General features: G+C 42.7%; 1 protein-coding gene across 1 annotated transcript in view; it reads left to right on the top strand.

Annotated features, from left to right (window-relative positions):
- Window positions 1–888: 888 nt before the first annotated feature.
- The window catches only part of dntt (deoxynucleotidyltransferase, terminal), a 166,359-nt gene continuing 147,234 nt past the window's right edge, over window positions 889–20,013 (top strand). Inside the window, exons 1-2 of the mRNA XM_064932166.1 lie at window positions 889–1,082; window positions 13,495–13,669. Of these exons, the coding sequence (XP_064788238.1) occupies window positions 889–1,082; window positions 13,495–13,669 (369 nt within the window). The remainder of the gene's footprint in view (window positions 1,083–13,494; window positions 13,670–20,013) is intronic.

Here is a 20,013-nt window from a genome sequence, read left to right on the forward strand (position 1 = left end):
TATATATATATATATATATATATATATATATATATATATATATATATATATATATATATATATATATATATATATACCATCCCTCTCCTAATTGGAGTAAACTAATGGTCAACAACACTTAGGCCTCTACTTCCAATTTATACACTATGTATTTTACAATAGTTAACGTTTGATTGTTCTTAATCACATCCTTCAGCTTCCATACATCTATCTCTGAAGCCCATCCAGTATATTGAAGCCCATCTGTATATTTTTAACTGTGCTGTTTCACAAAATTTCTGAACCTACATATATTTTACAGACACAGTGTATTTTACGTTAGTCATCTTGTTGTTTTTAATCCCACCCTTCAGCTCCACTCAACCCCTCCCGTCTATCTCTTAACGCCATCCATTTTTCATTTCTATCTGCCATATATTTTTCAACTGTGCTGTGATGTTTCACAAAAGTTTCATTAGTGTTGATTACATGGCTTTGCTTTTCCTCTCTGGACTCGATGTGGACTAACTTTCGATCCATTCAATGTGGATTAATGAAGTCTCTCTAATACTGAATGTTTTATCTGTTGATTTATTTTAACCATTGAGGTATCCTTGGTTGAACTCCATTCACTGTCATTTTTGGATTTTGGCAGTTGATCTCTGCTTAATAAAACCCTAATCATAAACACCTGTTGCTTTGCCAGAGGTTTCCTGTCAGCCAGCCAGCCTCTCAGAGACCTCATTCAAACTGCCAGTTTGTCCCTGTGTCGACAAATAAGAGACCAACAATTGTGGCATCACCAAAACGAGGCAAGAGGTGTGGGGCACAACACAGACTATCGTTAGAAAGTAGCAAAAACAAGTGCCGTGTTTAGGTGCTACACTTTTTGAAGCTCATCCCAAAGACATGATCCATGCTAGCATGCTGCCACGTATGAAGAAAAGGCCAAGGCCAGTTGAGGCTGGTGCTCGGGGTCAGGAAGAGGTCAAGTTCAATGAGGTGACGGTGTACCTGGTGGAGAGGAAGATGGGCAGCAGTAGAAGGAGCTTTCTGACCAGCCTGGCCAGGTCAAAAGGCTTTAGAGTGGAATACGCCCTCAGGTAGGCCAACCAGCCAATTCTCTTTCTCAAGTCAAATAGATTCTCTTATTGTTTTTCCTTAGTGATCAAATAAAGGGATAGATCATGTTATGGTAGGCCCTATGTGATTGTTTGCCATAAGTTCCTGGTCATAGTTTTGCTGCTCTGTCTGATTGTGAGAATTTTCTTGTTTCCAAGTGAGGACATCGTGCATTTAGCAGAGAGCAAAGATTATTACTTGATCCCATATAATCCCATAACTTGCATAACATGTGTTTAACAAGACTTACGATGCAAGAGAACCCACACAGACGGAATCGCCCACCAGCTACCGCACCATAGCCTGTATAACAGAGCACCTAGCCACACGTTCATTTAAGGCTGCTTATATGGTTCCTCCTTACGCCTCTCCATGCTAATAAGGATCCATTGTGCCATAGCTGGGTGGCAGAGAAAAACTGAGCTGATCGAGCTCAGCCAGGCAGACCCAGCTGTATGGGCCTGCCTGAGGGCACCGGTGGGAGTAGCTGAGCTGGGAGGCTGTAGAACAGACTTGCTGCCAACGCCGCATCAAGCCAGGCTGGGGCTGATGGCAGCATTCCCAGAAACACAGCTTGAATGCTCCTACGGTTACACTTGGCCTGATACAATTGTTTGAAACAAACCACAGCTAGGAAGTAGTGTGTGTGTGAGTGTGTGTATGTGTCTGTCTGTCTGTGTGTGTGTGTGTGTGTGTGTGTGTGTGTGTGTGTGTGTGTGTGTATGCATGCCTCAAACTGACATTCTGCCTTGCAGACTATTTGATATCAGCTGCAACCATACTTTTTAGATACTGAACAAAAATATAAACACAACATGCAGCAATTTTAACGATTTTAATGAGTTCCAGATCATATAAGGAAATCGGTCAATTGAAATGAATTCATTCGGCCTTAATCTATGGATTCCACATGACGGGGCAGGGGAGCAGCCATGGGTGGGCCTGGGAGGGTGGTAAGCCAACCACTTGTGAGCCAGGTCCATCCACTGGGGAGCCGGCCCAGTCAATCAGAATTAGTTTTCCCCACAAAAGGGCTTTATTACAGACAGAAATACTCCTCAGAGTCGTTAGCTGTACAGGTGGCAGGTCTCTGATGATCCCGCAGGTGAAGAAGCCGGATGTTGAGGTCCTGGACTGGCGTGGTTACAGGTGGTCTGCGTTTGTAAGGCTTGTTGGAAGTACTGCCAATTTCTCTAAAATGATATTGGAGAGAAAATAACGTTCAATTCTCTGGCAAAACATCTGTGACTTTCTGTTGTATGACAAAACTGAACATTTTAGAGTGGCCTTTTATTGTCCCTAGCTCAAGGTGCACCTGTGGAATGATCATGGTGTTTAATCAGCTTCTTGATATGCCCCACCTGTCATGTGGATGGATTATTTTGGCAAAGGAGAAATGCTCACTAACAGGGATGTAAACATATTTTTGCACAAAATTTGAGAGAAATAAGCTTTTTGTTCATATGGAACATGTCTGGGATTTTTTATTTCAGCTCATGAAACATGGGACCAACACTCTACATGTTGAGTTTATACATTTTTTCACTGTATTTAACATCATGCAAAATGTTTTTCAAATACATTTTAAAATGTATGTAATACTTTAAACTGTATTCCAGAGATGAATATACTGTGCCTTCGGAAAGTATTCAGACCCCTTCACTTTTTCCACATTTTGATGAGGAGGGAGACAGGTGGTGCGGGTCTTGGAGAATACCTCCCGCAGGTCCTGGTATACCTCCGGGAATGTTGGGCTGAAGAGCAACCACAGGACTCTCAACTGACTTGGAACCACAGGGGACGGGATTCGGGTGCCCAGTCCGTGATTTTCATCCTCATCCATGAGATGGTGGGATTAGGGCGTTGAAGCCAAGGGTGGCCGAGGATGATCTTGTGAGCTGGTGCACTGGTGATGAAGAAGGGAATGTTCTCCTGATGGATGGACTCCATGGTGAGGTTGAGTGGTTTGGTGATGTGTGTGATGATCCCTGAACCTAATGGCCGATTATCGAAGGCTTGAACTGGGAAAGGAGAAGAGTGCTGGTATGAGGTGATGTTAAGAGAGGAGGGAAGGGTCTGGTCAATAACGTTTCCCGTGGCACCCGGGATCCACTAACGCTGTAGAAACAGTACATGAGGGACAGTCAACTAGTTTGATAAACACCAAAAAGGTTTTGGCAGAAAGTAATGAAGAGGGGATATTCACACTTGACCAAGGAGGTGGAACATCACGTGACAGTCCCTCGGTTCTCGTGGATCTCGAGTTGGGACGTACCGGACACTGCTAGAGCTGGTGACCTCCTTGACCAGAATGACCCCTACCTCCATGGGTTCAGGCTCTAATCCAAAGTGTTCACTGAGGGAAGGAGAAAAGCAATGAGAATGCTGACACTCCCGAAGTAGGTTATGCAGACAGATAGCCATCCAATGAGTACGTCCAAGGAGAGGTTGTCGTCTCAACAAGCCAGTTACGTTTGGACCTCCTTGCGCAGTCCTCTTCTGAATAGCGTACGAAGTGTCATCTCATTCCATCCTCTGGATGCTGCTACCATCCGGAAAGTGAGCGTGTACCCGGCAGCAGTCTGGTCCTCCTTCTGTAGTTGGTGTAGGCGCTCAACCCCTCTCTGCCCTCCTGTGGATGATTGAAGACACCTCTGAATCCAGCTCCTCCTCTCCTTTCTCCCAGATGGCCTTGGCCCATTCCAACGCCCGCCCAGTCAGCAGAGAAATAACCGTGGCCACCTTGGACCTCTCGGTGGTGGGGGCTCCCATCTAGTGTGCAAAGTAGAGGGAGCACTGTAGTAGGAAGCCAAGGCATTGAGATGGGGTGCCATCATGTCTATCCGGGAGGGAAAAATGGGCATCGCTGACCTGGGCGGGTTGCTGAATGGGCTGGTGTGCTGAGTCGACTGGTGGCAGAGTATCCTCTGCTAGTTGAAGGCAACGCCTCAAGCAGTTTTGAAGATTGCTTTGAAGAAATGCTAGTGGCCATAACTGAAGCTAAACGAGAGTTGTCTTGGGGGTGTGGTTTTATGTGGGTGTGTTATGTTTGCATATTGTACCCTGGTAGGTACTGTTGTTTGTCCCCCCTGAGTCACTGTAGCAACAACATAGCCACTTCCTTAAAATAGTCAAGAAATCATGAAATCTGTAATTAATTTAGACGTTTTTGCAGAGGAGGTTTTAGTTGCACAATTTTACATTTAGCTAAGTTGTTTGATGCAGTATTTCTCAAGTAAAAAAATATGAATGAAAAACTAGTAATTGCGGGAAGGTCTGGCTGTGTACTCAGGACTGATTTCTGAGATACATAACATGTCTACAACTTCATCATCTGCAAGCTGTCAAACTATTGAAATAAAGCACAAGCTAAACACGGTTTATCAGTGCCCCAAATAACTTGCTAGCTTGCTATGTACCAACTCTGTGTTTGTCAATGAAGATAGCAAGTCGTAGCTAGCAGGCACATTGTGCAGCCAGGCCAAAATCATCGAATCAAGTCACTGGCGAGTGGCGATATGCCATTTAGTTTTTTTTTGTACAACTTTCTCACTATCTATTACCAGAGTGTGAGTCTGTCTGGCAGTGTCTAATAGGGAATCATGTTACAAAATCGTTTGTGTGGGGGACACATGCAAGATGCTAACGAGTGGGTTTTGGAATATTAACAAGTTGCAGTTGTGATACATGTGCACTCTGTTCAGCTCAATTCTCATTTGACCACAAAAGTGGCAGATTCGAGTGATTGACACTATCAAAAACACATCAGCAAGTGACCACTCCATAAAGGGCATAACATTGTGATGTGTTGTCTTATGTAAATAAGTCTGAGGCGCTGCGTATTGGACAAGTTTATCTCACTCTCTGGAGTTTCTGGCTGCTATGATTGGATAGAGTGTGTGCAGCTGATAGAGCACAATCAGTCACTTCATGACCGATAATGTATCATGTTTGTAATCATTTTTGTAGTCATTTAAATGAATTTAAATGCATGTTAGTGCTTTTGGTATGCTTTTGGTATCTGTTAAGTACAATAACAAGCATTTTGACAAAATGCTGTAGCAGCGGCAGCCTATTTGAAGCCTTGGATGCGTGGCTTGTTGGGGCTTGGCTTTGTCTTAGTGCTTTTTGTGCTCCCACGAGACGGATGGTCATGCAAGTCCATGTGTTCTGTTATAAGTTGTTAAGAATGTTCTACACTGCCAGTTCATGTTAATAAAGCTTGCTAAAGGTTTATTGTTAAAACAGTCAACATTGTGTTGCAATATGTATTTTTTTGCCATACATACATCCTGTCTTGCAGGAAATCATGCACAGAACGAACAGTATGGCTGGTGGCATTGTCATGCTGGAGTGTCATGTAAGGATGAGACAGCAGGACGGGTACCACATGAGGGAGGAGGATGCCTTCCCTGTAAAGCATAGCATTGAGATTGCCTGCAATGACAGCAAGCTCAGTCCGGTGATGCTGTGACACACCGCCCCAGACTCTGACGGACCCTCCACATCCAAATCGATCCCGCTCCAGAGTACAGGCCTCAGTGTAATGCTCATTCCTTCGGCGATAAAAATGAATCTGACCTTCACCCCTGGTGAGACAAAACTGCGACTCGTCAGAGAAAAGCACTTTTTGCCAGTCCTGTCTGGTCCAGCGACGATGGGTTTGTGCCCATAGGCGACGTTGTTGCCGGGGATGTCTGGTGAGGATCTGCCTTACAACAGTCCTACAAGCCCTCAGTCCAGCCTCTCTCAGCCTATTGCGGACAGTCTGAGCACTGATGGAGGGATTGTACATTCCAGGTTTCACTCAGGCAGTTGTTGTTGCCATCCTGTACCTGTCCTGCAGGTCTGATGTTCGGATGTGCAGGTGTTGCTACACGTGGTCTGCCACTGCGAGGACGATCAGCTGTCCGTCCTGTCTCCCTGTAGCGCTGACTTAGGACATTGCAGTTTATTGCCCTGGCCACATCTGCAGTCCTCATGCCTTCTTGCAGCATGCCTAAGGCACGTTCACGCAGATGAGCAGGGACCCTGGGCATCTTTCTTTTGGTGTATTCAGAGTCAGTAGAAAAGCCTCTTTAGTGTCCTAAGTTTTCATAACTGTGACATTAATTGCCTACCGTCCGTAAGCTGTTAGTGTCTTAATGACCATTCCACAGGTGCATGTTCATTAATTGTTTGTGGTTCATTGAACGATCATTGGAAACAGTGTTTAAACCCTTTTCACTGAATATCTGTAAAGTTATTTGGATTTTTACAAATTATCTTTGAAAGACAGGGTCCTGAAAAATGGGCATTTTTTTGTTGTTGCTGTAGATGGAAAAAAGCTGCCCTTGAAACAGTCTTGATATGTTTGTCAAAAGAGAGATCAGGGTCCAGAGTAACGCCGACGTCCTTCACAGTTTTATTTGAGACATCTGTACCACCATCAAGATTAATTGTCAGATTCAACTGAAGATCTCTTTGTTTCCTGGGACCTAGAACTAGCATCTCTTTTGTCCGAGTTTAAAAGTATAACATTTGCCGCCATCCACTTCCTTATGTCTGAAACACAAGCTTCCAGGGAGGGTGATTTTGGGGCTTCACTATGTTTAATCGAAATGTACAGCTGTGTGTCGTCCGCAAAGCAGTGAACGTTAACATTATGTTTCCCAATGACATCAGAAATAGATCAAATATATAGTGAAAACAATAGTGGTCCTAAAACGGAGCCTTGCGGAACACCGAAATGCATGTTGCTTTGTCAGAGGACAAACCATCCACATAGACAAACTGATATCTTTCCGACAGACAAGATCTAAACCATGCCAGAATATTTTGGGGGTTATGGCTAGACAGCCATTTTTCATCTGGCCATAGAATTTCAGGCAGATTTAAGTCAGAACTGTAAATTGGCCATTTAGGAACATTCACTGTCTTATTGGTAAGCAACTCCAGTGTAGATTTGGCCTTGTGTTCTAGGTTATTGACATACTTAAAGGTGAATTCCTCTCCCGGTGTCTGGTGTAAAGCAGACTGAAGCAGGTTTTGCTCTAGGATTTTGCCTGTGCTTAGCCCTATCCCGTTTATTTTTATCCTGTACTTGCCGATGTCAAGTGTACCCATACCACCGCCATGCTTGAAAATAAGGAGGCAGTTACTCAGTAATGTGTTGTGTTGGATTTGCCCCAAACCTAGGAACATACAGATATGTTCCTAGCCTTGAACATAGGTGTCACGATCGTCGTAAGGAGTGGACCAAAATGCAGCGTACTATGTGTTCATTATGATTTTTTAATAAAGAAAGCACTGAACACTGATTACAAACTATACAAAACAATAAACTAATAATGACCGTGACGCTATAATTAGAACTGTGCTGACACAAGCAACTAACATAGACAATCACCCACAACCCAAAATGACAAAACAGGCTACCTAAATATGGCTCCCAATCAGAGACAACGACTAACACCTGCCTTTGATTGAGAACCATATCAGGCCAAACACAGAAACAGACAAACTAGACATACAACATAGAATGCCCACTCAGATCACACCCTGACCAAACAAAACATAGAAACATACAAAGCAAACTATGGTCAGGGTGTGACAATAGGACTTTGCATTTAGGCCAAAAAGTGTATTCCTTTGCCATGTTTTTTTGCAGTATTACTTTAATGCCTTGTTGCATGTTTTGGAATATTTTGTATATTCACTCTGTCATTTAGGTCATTATTGTGAAGTCACTACAATGTTGTTGATACATCCTCAACTCTCTCCCATCACAGCCATTTAACTCTGTAGATGTTTAAAATCACCAATGTCCTCATTATAACATCACTGAGCAGTTTCATTCCTGTCCTGCTGCTCAGAGTGGTTTTATTTGGCCTCCCAAGTTTCCTGGGGAAAAACTATAAAAACAAACAAAGAATTGTTGAATTTTCATTGTTGGACATCATTCTCAATAATACTCGGCGACCATTTTTGTGCCAGACCTCTCCACACGTATCAGCTATCAGGTGGAGAGGTGAGAAGTGATATATGCCAATTAGGAATGAGGGAGATGATTTGGCGGCCTTGATGGAATGTGGCCAGGTTGGGAATTTAGCCATGACACCAGGGTGAATACCCCCTACTCTTACAATAAGTGCCATGGGATTTTGAATGACCACAGAGAGTCAGGAGACTCATTTTAGCGTCCCATCCAAAAAGACAGCACCCAACACAGGACAATGTTCCCAAATGTAATCAAGGTTCGAGATGATTATGTTTTAGTCAAATATTATAACTGTTTAGGCTTCTTGCAGTCAATTTGCTGTGTAAAAATGTCGTTTTATTATGTCCCAGCCCCAGACCATCTCATCAAGAAAAAATTGACCCAAGGCTGAATCTAGTTGCTGATCCCTGAACTAGACCATGCTTAAAAATATATTAATTGTCTGATTTGTTATTGTTACCCATTAACCAATCACTGCCCTTTTTTTGTAGGCTTTCAAAAAGCTCTCTGGACTTTGGAGTTGAATCTGTGCTTGGAATTCAATATTTGACTGAGGAACCTTCCAGATGTTATATGTATGGTGGATAGAGGAAGGGTTATTCGTTTAATAATCATGTCATGCCCTATTATTTCACACAAAGTGAGTCTATGTAACTTTTTATGTTATTTCTTTTACCAAATTTGACTCCTGAACTAATTTAGGCTTGCCTAAACAAAAGGGGCTGAATAGTTCTGCAACAACAATTATATCTTAATTTTTCTTCCACTTTGACATTACAGAGTATTATGGGTATATTGTTCACAGAAAAATGACAATTAAATACATTTCAATCCCACTTTGTAACACAATAAAATGTGACGTACCCAAATCTAACTGCCTGTAGCTCAGGACCTGAAGCAAGTATATGCATATTCTTGATACCATTTGAAAGTAAACACTTTAAAGTTAGGGGAAATGTGAAGTTAATGTAGGAGAATATAACACATTAGATCTGGTAAAAGATAAACAAAAAAACATGCATTTTCTATTTTTTTTTGTTCCATCATCTTTGAAATGCAAGATAAAGGCCATATTATAATATAGGAGTCTAGGAGCAATTTAGATTTTGGCCACTAGACAGCAGCAGAGTGTGTGCAACGTTTCAGATTGATCCAGTGAAGCACTGCAATACTGCACTATAGTTTCTATCAAGTCTGCATAAATGTGCCAAATTGGTCAATTGAGACATTTTCAAGTAGATAACTATAGAAAACATACAACAATTATATGGTAATGCAAAATTTAAGTTTACACACTCCCAGAAATGTTATACAATAACTTTCACACATCTCGATGGCCGGGCGGGGTGGGTGTGGAGCCAGAGACAGATCAGGGTTTGGTTATAAAAAATATCAGAAACTTTTAACATCTCACGAAGCACCATTAAATCCATTATTAAAAAATGCAAAGAATATGGCACCACAACAAACCTGCCAAGAGAGGGCCGCCCACCAAAACTCATGAACCAGGCAATTACATTTACATTACATTTAAGTCATTTGGCAGACGCTCTTATCCAGACAATGAGGGCATTTATCAGAGAGGCAACAAAGAGACCAAAGATAACCCTGACGCTCCACAGCGGAGTATCTGTCCATAGGACCACTTTAAGCCATACACTCCACAGGTCTGGGTTTTACAGAAGAGTGGCCAGAAAAACGGCATTGCTTAAAGAAAAAAATAAGCACACGTTTGGTGTTCGCCAAAAGGCATGTGGGAGACTCCCCAAACACATGGAAGGAGGTTCACTGGTCAGATGAGACTAAAATAGAGCTTTTTTGGACATCAATGAAAATGCTATGTTTGGCGCAAACCCAACACCTCTCATCACCCGAGATCACAATCCTCACAGTGAAGCATGGTGGTGGCAGCATCATGTTTTTCATTGATCCCTACCAACTGAGAAACTGGTCAGAATTGAAGGAATGATGGATTGCTTTAAATAAAGGGAAATTCTTTAGGGGAAATCTGTTTCAGTCTTCCAGAGATTTGAGACTGGGAGGGAGGTTCACCTTCTAGCAGGACAATGATCCTAAGCATACTGCTAAAGCAACACTCGGATGGTTTAAGGTGAAACATGTAAATGTATTGAAATGGCCTAGTCAAAGCCCAGATCTCAATCCAATTGAGAATCTGTGGTATGACTTAGAGATTGCTGTACACCAGAGGAACCCATCCAACTTGAAGCAGTTTTGCCTTGAAGTATGGGCAAAGATCCCATTGGCTAGATGTGCCAAGCTTATAGAGACATACCACGAGACTTGCAGGGGGTGGGGGGGGGGTAGTTATGCAAGCCCAAGTTTCCTGTTTTCTTTTGTCTTATTTCTTGTTTGCTTCACAATGAAAAATATTTTGCACCTTCAAAGTGGTAGGCATGTTGTGTAGTTCGAATGATACAACCCCCCCCCCCCCAAAAACATATATATTTTAATTCCAGGTTGTAAGGCAACAAAATAGGAAAAATGCTAAGAGGGGTGAATACTTTCGCAAGGCACTGTATCCTAAAGGACCTATAAAAAATAAAATGTAATAATTGTATTGGGCAGTTTTGATAAACACCTCCCTAATTTAGCCATGTTACACACACAAAAGCACGCAGGCGCACACACATTGTTTAGTGGGTGTGAATGCTGTTTGTAAGGTGGACGAGAGGCACAAACCCTCATTTATCATCTGTTTAGTTTCAGCTTTCTAATTTCAACTCTAAAATGCCAATACACAACAACATTATCAAGTTTTCTGAATCGTGAGCTTATTGTTGGATTTTTTTTTGTGCCAAGCTAGTCTGAATTTTTTGTCTTTAGCTGGTGTAAAATTTCAATTATTATGTTATGCGATACACACTTTCCGTATTCTTGATCTTGGCTCTCCTAGTGAGAGGCAGTGTAGAGAGATTTAATTTAGCACAAGCGTCATCTCTCCCTGTCTGAACCCCGTTGAATATAGCATATCCTTGCTCACTGCACTGGGGCCCAGGGTCCTGGAACTCTCTTCGGGTGCAGTGCTTCGTGCTAGCTCATTTGCATCTGCTGTGCCATTTTACATTCACACAAGTTGGAAAAATATCTAAGTTAGGGTTGGATTTTAGGAGCTATGTTTCTGTAAGGAGAGCAGAGTGTAAAAGATCATGTGTGAGAGAGAGAGAGAGCACCATTTTCTTTACCCCGTGTTTATGAGAACAAACCCACCATGGCTAAATTCAGTACCTATCAATTTAACCACAGGGTTGGATGTCTACATCAATCAACATTCGATTGCGGCCGTCTGAAGGACTTCCTGTCTTGTTAGAATCTAACAAGGCTGTCAGTCTGAAGGACACTTTCTTTTTCCTTTTTCCAAGATGATGGGTGATACCATTTATTTTTCTGCAAAAATCAACATTCAGTTCACCCTAATATACTTCTAAAGTTGGTGTTGGCAGTGTGCAGAATTATTACTTTCCTTTTTTGTAATCGTATAGTCATATTCAAACCTGAGCAAAGCCATTGAATATGCTCATATGCTCTACCCACTCATACTGTTTGTGTTATCTGATGAGCCTCACTCTGGGGCTGTTATTGTCTTGGAGCCTCTCTAAACCTGGTCTCAGTGGCAGGCCAACCAGCCAACCAGCCAACCATTACACAGAGCAGTCAGACAGAGGATTAGGCTCACCGCTGATTTGGCCGATTAGGCTCCAGAAGCGACACTGTGTTAGACTGTTGGGATGTCCTGGGAGGGCCGTAAGGAGCCGTTATGCTGTTTTACCTCTGCGAGGAGAAGGAGGAGAATGGGGAGGATAATTATGCACGCACGGGTGCTCTGATTGGCTCATTGGTATGGTACTTAAACAGAGAGGGTTTCCTTTTGAGGGAAAACCAGACATGTCTGTTGTGAGGATTCCTATGGAGCTGTGTGATACACTATGTGAATGCATATCTCCACTATTAGGGGCGTATTTTCAGTCATAAACATCTGAATGATGCTCAGAGGCCCTGCTGAGGAGGCTGTGGTGCATGTTGTTCAGTCAGTGCTAGTCAATATATGGCATGTTATAGTAGTCCCTTCTAAGACTCCTGCCAAGAAAAGAGGCACTGAGTTTGAAGGTAGGCCTTGAACTACATCCACAGGTACACCTCCAATTGACACTGGATCTGAAACCTTTATATATCTCTCTAAAACAATACAAATAAAGACAGTGAAGTTGTTCTCTTTCTACTCCAACTAAATTCTATGACATAAAAGGAACCACTGATGTTACAATCAGACAGATTCACAATCTACAGATGAAGGCAAGTTCCAAGCAAAGGGGATATTTTAGAGCCATATAGATGGCTCTGAGACATTTTAAACACTTCAGTGGGACCTTTGACCCAGAGAAGTGATAATAAGACATCATGAGGGTGTCATACATGCTTATGACCAGTGATGGAAAAAGTACTAATTTGACACACTTGAGTAAAAGTAAAGATACAGTAAAGATACAAAATGAGCGAAAGTCACCCAGTAAAATACTACTTGAGTAAAAGTCTAAAAGTATCTGGTTTTAAATGTACTGAAGTACAGTGGTGGAAAGGGTACTCAAATGTCATACTTGAGTAAAAGTTCAAAGTACATGCTATACATAAAATTACTTATGTTAAGCAAACCAGACAAGCACAGTTTTTTAAAGTAATTTTTTATGGACAGCCAGTGGCACACTCCAACACTGAGACATAATTTACAAATGCAATATTTGTGTTAAGTGAGTCCACCAGATCAGAGGCAGTTAGGGAAGATAACATGTTATATTGCTAGGTGCGTGAATTGGACCACTTTGCTGTCCTGCCAGAGCATTCGAATTGTAACGAGTACTTTTGGGTGTCAGGGAAAATGTATGGGAGTAACAGTATATATTTTCTTGGGGAGTACAGATACCCTAAAATACTACTTACATAGTACTTTAAAGTATTTTTACTTAAGTACTTTACACCACCGCTTATGACAAGCCTTACAATACATATACATTATTTATTTATTATTAGTTAGGCTGTCTGGTACAAATGTACATTTTAATGCTGAATTGCAGTATACAGAAGAAAAAAGAAGATAAGTTTGTTTAAAAAAAAGAAGTAAATGGAGCGCAAATTCTAGTCTTGACAGCTTCGGAAGGATGTTGTCTGCTCTTGGTGAAGGTCTCTATTCTGCTGACAGCCGAGTTGGCGGTTTGATGATGGTGATGTCGGTGCTAGAGTTGGCTCGCCGTTCCTGACGTTGTCCTCGGGTCCTCAGCTCTATGTAACCACTGGACCTCTTCTACAGTAGCGATGTGTACTGCCAGTTGTAACCACACAATCATGCATTATACCTGCAGACTTATTGACCTGTGACCCCCTTCTTCTTGTTCCTTGTGCAGTGATGAGGTCACTCACTTGGTGGCAGAGGATAACCAGGCCGGGGCATTGTGGGCGTGGCTACGGGGGAGTGGTCTGAGGGATGTCTCCAGACTGCAGGTGCTGGACATCTCCTGGTTCACGGACAGCATGAGAGAGGGGAGACCTGTCACTGTGGAGACCAGGCACTGTATTCCGGTGAGGGAACCTGTGGTCAGTTTGAGTGTAGGTGGGCATTTCCCCGCTGTGTGTGTGTGTGTGTGTGTTCACTTGTGTACATGTGTGTGAGATTATTTTGGAAAACAATTTAAATACTGTATAGATACTGTTATACTGATAGTATTTTGTAGTTCTGAAAACATACAGACTGGAGCATCAGCAATTGTGGGTTCGATTACAGGCTCAAAATGGCCAGAAACAAAGATCTTTCTTCTGAAACTCGTCAGTCTATTCTTGTTCTGAGAAATGAAGGCTATCCCATGTGAGAAATTGTCAAGAAACTGAAGATCTGGTACAACGCTGTGTACTACTCCTTTCACAGAACAGCTCAAACTGACTCTAAACAGAATAGAGAGAGGAGTGGGAAGCCCTGGTGCACAACTGAGCAAGAGGACAAGTACATTAGTTTGAGAAACAGACTTCTCAAGTCTTCAACTGGCAGCTTCATTAAATAGTACCCGTAAAACACCAGTCTCAACGTCAACAGTGAAGAGGCGACTCCGGGATGCTGGCCTTCTAGGCAGAGTTCCTCTGTCCAGTGTCTGTGTTCTTTTGCCCATCTTAATCTTTTCTTTTGATTGGCCAGTCTGAGATATGGCTTTTTAGGACTTGTGAGTTGTCTGTGAGTTGTCTGTTTCTCAAACTAGACACTCAAATGTAATTGTCCTCTTGCTTTCTCAGTTGTGCACAGGTGCCTCAAACTCCTCTCCTAGTCTAAAGAAGGCCAGGTTTATTGCTTCTGTAATCAGAACAACAGTTTTTTAGTTGTGCTAACATAATTGCAAAAGGGTTTTCTAATGATCAATTAGCCTTTTAAAATGATAAACCTGGATTTGCTAACACAACGTGCCATTGGAACACAGGAGTGATGGTTGCTGATAATGGGCCTCTGTACGCCTATGTAGATATTCCATTAAAAAAATTTGCTGTTTCCAGCTACAATAGTCATTTACAACATTAACAATGTCTACACTGTATTTCTGATTAATTTGATTATTTTAATGGCCAAAAAATGTGCTTTAATTTTAAAAAACAAGGACATTTCTAAGAGACCCCAAACTTTTGAACGGTATTGTATATTTGTGTGTAATGTTGTGAATTGCTAGATACTACTGCACTGTTGGAGCTAGGAACACAAGCATTCCGCTACACCTCAATAACATCTGCTAAATATGTATACGTGACCAATAAAATTTGATTTGAGGTAGTTAATGATGTAGCTAACTAGCAGCTAGCTAGCCTAGTGTTGGCTAGTTAGTTAACTCTAGCTAGTTAATGTTAGCTTCTCTAGTGGTTTTGTTAGGCCTACCAACTAGGCTAGCTAGCTAACTAATTACCATCTACAGAATAGACCTTCTATGCAATCTGTTGAGATCTTTTTGGGTTAAGCTAGCGAGCTAACTAGTTTTTTAACCTTGAAAATTAACTATCTAGACTACTACTCACCATCACTAGAATAGTTATTTTTATGTTACATGAGTAGACATATCTTTGTTTAATCTAATTATTAACCAATTTATTCATCTAACTAAAAAAAATACTTCCAATTTTGTAAAAATGTAAGGTCTTTTTACATTGTAATAAAGTTGATTTAAAGGAAAAGCTCATATTCTTTTGGTAGGTATTTTTACTTGGTCATGAGTAGTAAGTAATTATATAGAAATTGGTCCTAGGAAAATGGTAAATTAGACTTAAATTTCAATAGCTAAATCCTGTTACAAGTGACTACCTTGTACTTATGCAGATATTGCAGATACATACTCTGTGTTGTATAAGTGTGTTTATTTTTTCACTTGGATGGCGCTTTTAGTAGCCGGCGATTAGATTGTCAGGATGGGTAACATACTTTGTAGGTACACAATAGTTACAAGTAAATACCCTTCAAGATACACTTCATTTTAACTAGAAACTTGCCTTGTAACACCTAGCAATTTCAATGTACTTATGCAGATATTACATGTTGTAACGGCTTTCGTCTGGTGAAGGAGAAGCGGACCAAAATGCAGCGAGGTATTTTTGAGACATGTTTAATGACGAATGAAAAAACAAACTATACAAAAACAACAAACGGAACGTGAAAACCTATACAGCCTATCTGGTGACAACAAACACAGAGACAGGAACAATCACCCACGAAACACTCAAAGAATACAGCTGCCTAAATATGGTTCCCAATCAGAGACAACGATAATCACCTGCCTCTGATTGAGAACCGCCTCAGGCAGCCATAGACTATGCTAGACACCCCCAAGACAAAAACACACCACAATAAACCCATGTAACACCCCGGCCTGACAAAATAAATGCAGACAAACACAATACATTTCGACCAGGGCGTGACACATGTAATCTGTGGTGTACTGGTGTGTTTATCCTCCCACTTGGATGGTGCTTCCGGGAAGCATTTAAATAATGGCCAGGGTTGTCACGATGGGTTATGTACTATTTACAGTAAGTACATATTAACGACAAGTACTGTAAGTACCCCTCAAGATATAGTTAATTTTAACTAGCTAATTTCTTTAACACTAGTAATTATGCAGATTTTGCATGTACTCTGTGGTGCACTTGTGTGTTTATCATCCCAGTTGAGGATGATACACACTTAAGGATGACACCGGTATGGTAGACCCCAGTCAGTGAGGTTGACCTATATCATTTTGAGTTTTTTTAAGATTTTTGCATTTTACCCCCTTCTCCCAAATTTCGATCTTGTCTCATCACTGCAACTCCCCAATGGGCTCGGGAGATGAAGGTCAAGTCATGCATCCCACGAAACATGACCCTCCAAACCGCGCTTCTTAATACCCGCCCACTTATCTCGGAAGCCAGCCGCACCAATGTGTCAGAGGAAACACTGTTCACCTGACTACTGAGGTCAGCCTGCAGGCGCCCGGACCGCCACAAGGAGTCATTAGAGCTCGATGAGCCAAGTAAAGTCCCCCTGGCCAAACCCTCCGACGCTGGGCCAATTGTGCGAGCCACCCTATGGGACTCCCGATCACGGCCGGTGGTGATACATCCTGGGTCTGTAGTGATGCCTCTAGCACTGCGATGCAGTGCCTTAGACTGCTGCACTACTCGGGAAGCCAGGTGGACCTATATGTTATAGGTTTTGTTACTCAGATGCTACGCTTTTTGGGGGCAAATGCTAGCAACAACATTCTGTGTAAATTTGAAGAGTGTGCATTCCCGGGTAGGTAATTATAGTCTATGTAATCTTGGGACACCCAGTGCATCTGTACACAAGAGCTTACAACCTTGTGATAGTTGATACTGAATTGGATGCAGCTGAGAAGAAAAACAACACTAAATTGGTGAATTTAGTGCAAACTTCCCTTTTTTGGAAAAACGAGGCTTCGTGCCATGGATCATCGCTGGAGGCTTCGTGCCATGGATCATCGCTGGAGGCTTCGTGCCATGGATCATCGCTGGAGGCTTCGTGCCTTGGATCATTGCTGGAGGCTTCGTGCCATGGATCATCACTGGACTGAGGAGACGTACAGGAGGCCTGGTGAGTGGAGCTGCCACAGGGCTCACCAGGCTGAGGATACCTACTGGAGGCCTGGTTCTGGGAGATGGCACAGGACTCACCAGGTTGGGGAGACATACAGGAGGCCTGGTTCTGGGAGCAGGCACAGAACTCACCGGGCCGTGGAGGCGCACTGGAGGTCTCTAGCGTAGAGCCGGCACAACCCGTCCTGGCTGGATGGTTCGTTTCGCCCAGCAAATGTGGGAGACACAGTGCGCAGAGCCGGCACAGGATATCCTGGGCCGTAGAGACACACTGGATGCCAGATGCGCTGAGCCGGCACCCTTCATCCTGGCTGGATGCCCACTCTAGCCCGGCAGATGCCGGGAGCTGGAATATAGTGCACAGGGCTATGAGTGCGCATTGGAGACACCGTGGGCTCCACCGCATAACACGGTGCCTGACCAATACCACGCTCCCTACGGTAAGCACAAGGAGTTGGCTCAGGTCTCCAACCTGACTCAGCCAATTTCCTCGTGTGCCACCCCCAAAATGTTTTTGGAGTGGACTCCCTGTCTTTCGTGCCAGCCGTGACCCTATGTAATCCTGGGCCCTTTTACTCGCTGCCTCCGCCTTCCTCACTGCTTCCACCTGCTCCCACGGCAGGCGATCCTTTCCTGCCAGGATCTCCTCCCATGTCCAGTCCTCTTTACCGCGCTGCTTGGTCCGTTTGTGATGGGTAGTTCTGTCACAATCGTCTTCAGGGAAATGACTGGACCAAGGTGCAGCGTGGTAAGTGTATATTTATTTTTACTTGATAATGTCGCCAACAAAAACAAGACACAACAAAAACGAACTAGGGCTATGCAGGCCACTAACACAGACAACTACCCACAACTAAGGTGACAAAACAGGCTGCCTAAGTATGTTTCCCAATCAGAAACAACAATAGACAGCTGTCCCTGATTGAGAACCATACCCGGCCAAACCATAGAAACAGAAAACATAGAAATAAAGAAACTAGAATGCCTACCCTAGTCACACCCTGGCCTAACCAAAATAGAGAATAAAAGCCTCTCTATGGCCAGGGCATGACAAATGCACTGTAGCTAACAACATAACAATCTGTCCTAATTTGCCATTATGAAAATCTAATTTAACAATGCCAATAATGTTTTCAATTCGACTTTTGCATTCAAAAGCAGCTCAAACTACGAATGAACTATAATCATTGAATTATACCGTAAGTTATAGGAAAATAATGCATGCTCTAGAATGCCCTTCAAGCCAATCAGAAACAAGTAGTTTGTTTGGTTACCACTTGCTAGCTACTTCAGTGGATGTTGAACACATTTCTAGTGGCAAATGTGTTAAATTATAGCCAAGGTAAAAAAAAAGGATAATCAATGAGGGGCTATGCGTTCTATGGAAAATAATGACTATCCCTTACAAAGCCCCATGGCTGCCATGGGCGGCCCTCCCCCACCCTCCTTTCGGAAAAGCTGACCATGACTCCATTTTGTTGCTCCCTGCCTACAGACAGAAACTAAAACAAGAGGCTTCCTCGCTCAGGTCTGTTCAACGCTGGTCCGACCAATCTGATTCCACTCTTTAGCCCTCGGCTACCTGCCACCCTGGCCATTGTCAGGCCTCTACATTGCCATGGCAATTAAGAATGAAATCACACAAGCACACAGTAAATTATGTAGAATTTGGAATGTTTGATTGGTTGGAACTCAGTTTTGTGGTAACAACCTCAAGACCAGGCATGCGACTTGTTTCTGCTATCTGAGATTATCCATTTGTCAAAAATAGCCATTTACGTTGAGCGAATTGACCAGTATATACAGTGCCTTGCGAAAGTATTCGGCCCCCTTGAACTTTACGACCTTTTGCCACATTTCAGGCTTCAAACATAAAGATATAAAACTGTATTTTTTTGTGAAGAATCAACAACAAGTGGGACACAATCATGAAGTGGAACGACATTTATTGGACATTTCAAACTTTTTTAACAAATCAAAAACTGAAAAATTGGGCGTGCAAAATTATTCAGCCCCCTAAGTTAATACTTTGTAGCGCCACCTTTTGCTGCGATTACAGCTGTAAGTCGCTTGGGGTATGTCTCTATCAGTTTTGCACATCGAGAGACTGACATTTTTTCCCATTCCTCCTTGCAAAACAGCTCGAGCTCAGTGAGGTTGGATGGAACCGCAGTTTTCAGTTCTTTCCACAGATTCTCGATTGGATTCAGGTCTGGACTTTGACTTGGCCATTCTAACACCTGGATATGTTTATTTTTGAACCATTCCATTGTAGATTTTGCTTTATTTTTTGGATCACTGTCTTGTCGGAAGACAAATCTCCGTCCCTGTCTCAGGTCTTTTGCAGACTCCATCAGGTTTTCTTCCAGAATGGTCCTGTATTTGGCTCCATCCATCTTCCCATCAATTTTAACCATCTTCCCTGTCCCTCCTGAAGAAAAGCAGGCCCAAACCATGATGCTGCCACCACCATGTTTGACAGTGGGCATGGTATGTTCAGGGTGATGAGCTGTGTTGCTTTTACGCCAAACATAACGTTTTGCATTGTTGCCAAAAAGTTCCATTTTGGTTTCATCTGACCAGAGCACCTTCTTCCACATGTTTGGTGTGTCTCCCAGGTGGCTTGTGGCAAACTTTAAACAACACTTTTTATGGATATCTTTAAGAAATGGCTTTCTTCTTGCCACTCTTCCATAAAGGCCAGATTTGTGCAATATACGACTGATTGTTGTCCTATGGACAGAGTCTCCCACCTCAGCTGTAGACCTCTGCAGTTCATCCAGAGTGATCATGGGCCTCTTGGCTGC

The sequence above is a fragment of the Oncorhynchus masou genome, chromosome 23 (genome assembly GCF_036934945.1).
Source record: "Oncorhynchus masou masou isolate Uvic2021 chromosome 23, UVic_Omas_1.1, whole genome shotgun sequence".
Lineage (NCBI taxonomy): Eukaryota > Metazoa > Chordata > Actinopteri > Salmoniformes > Salmonidae > Oncorhynchus > Oncorhynchus masou.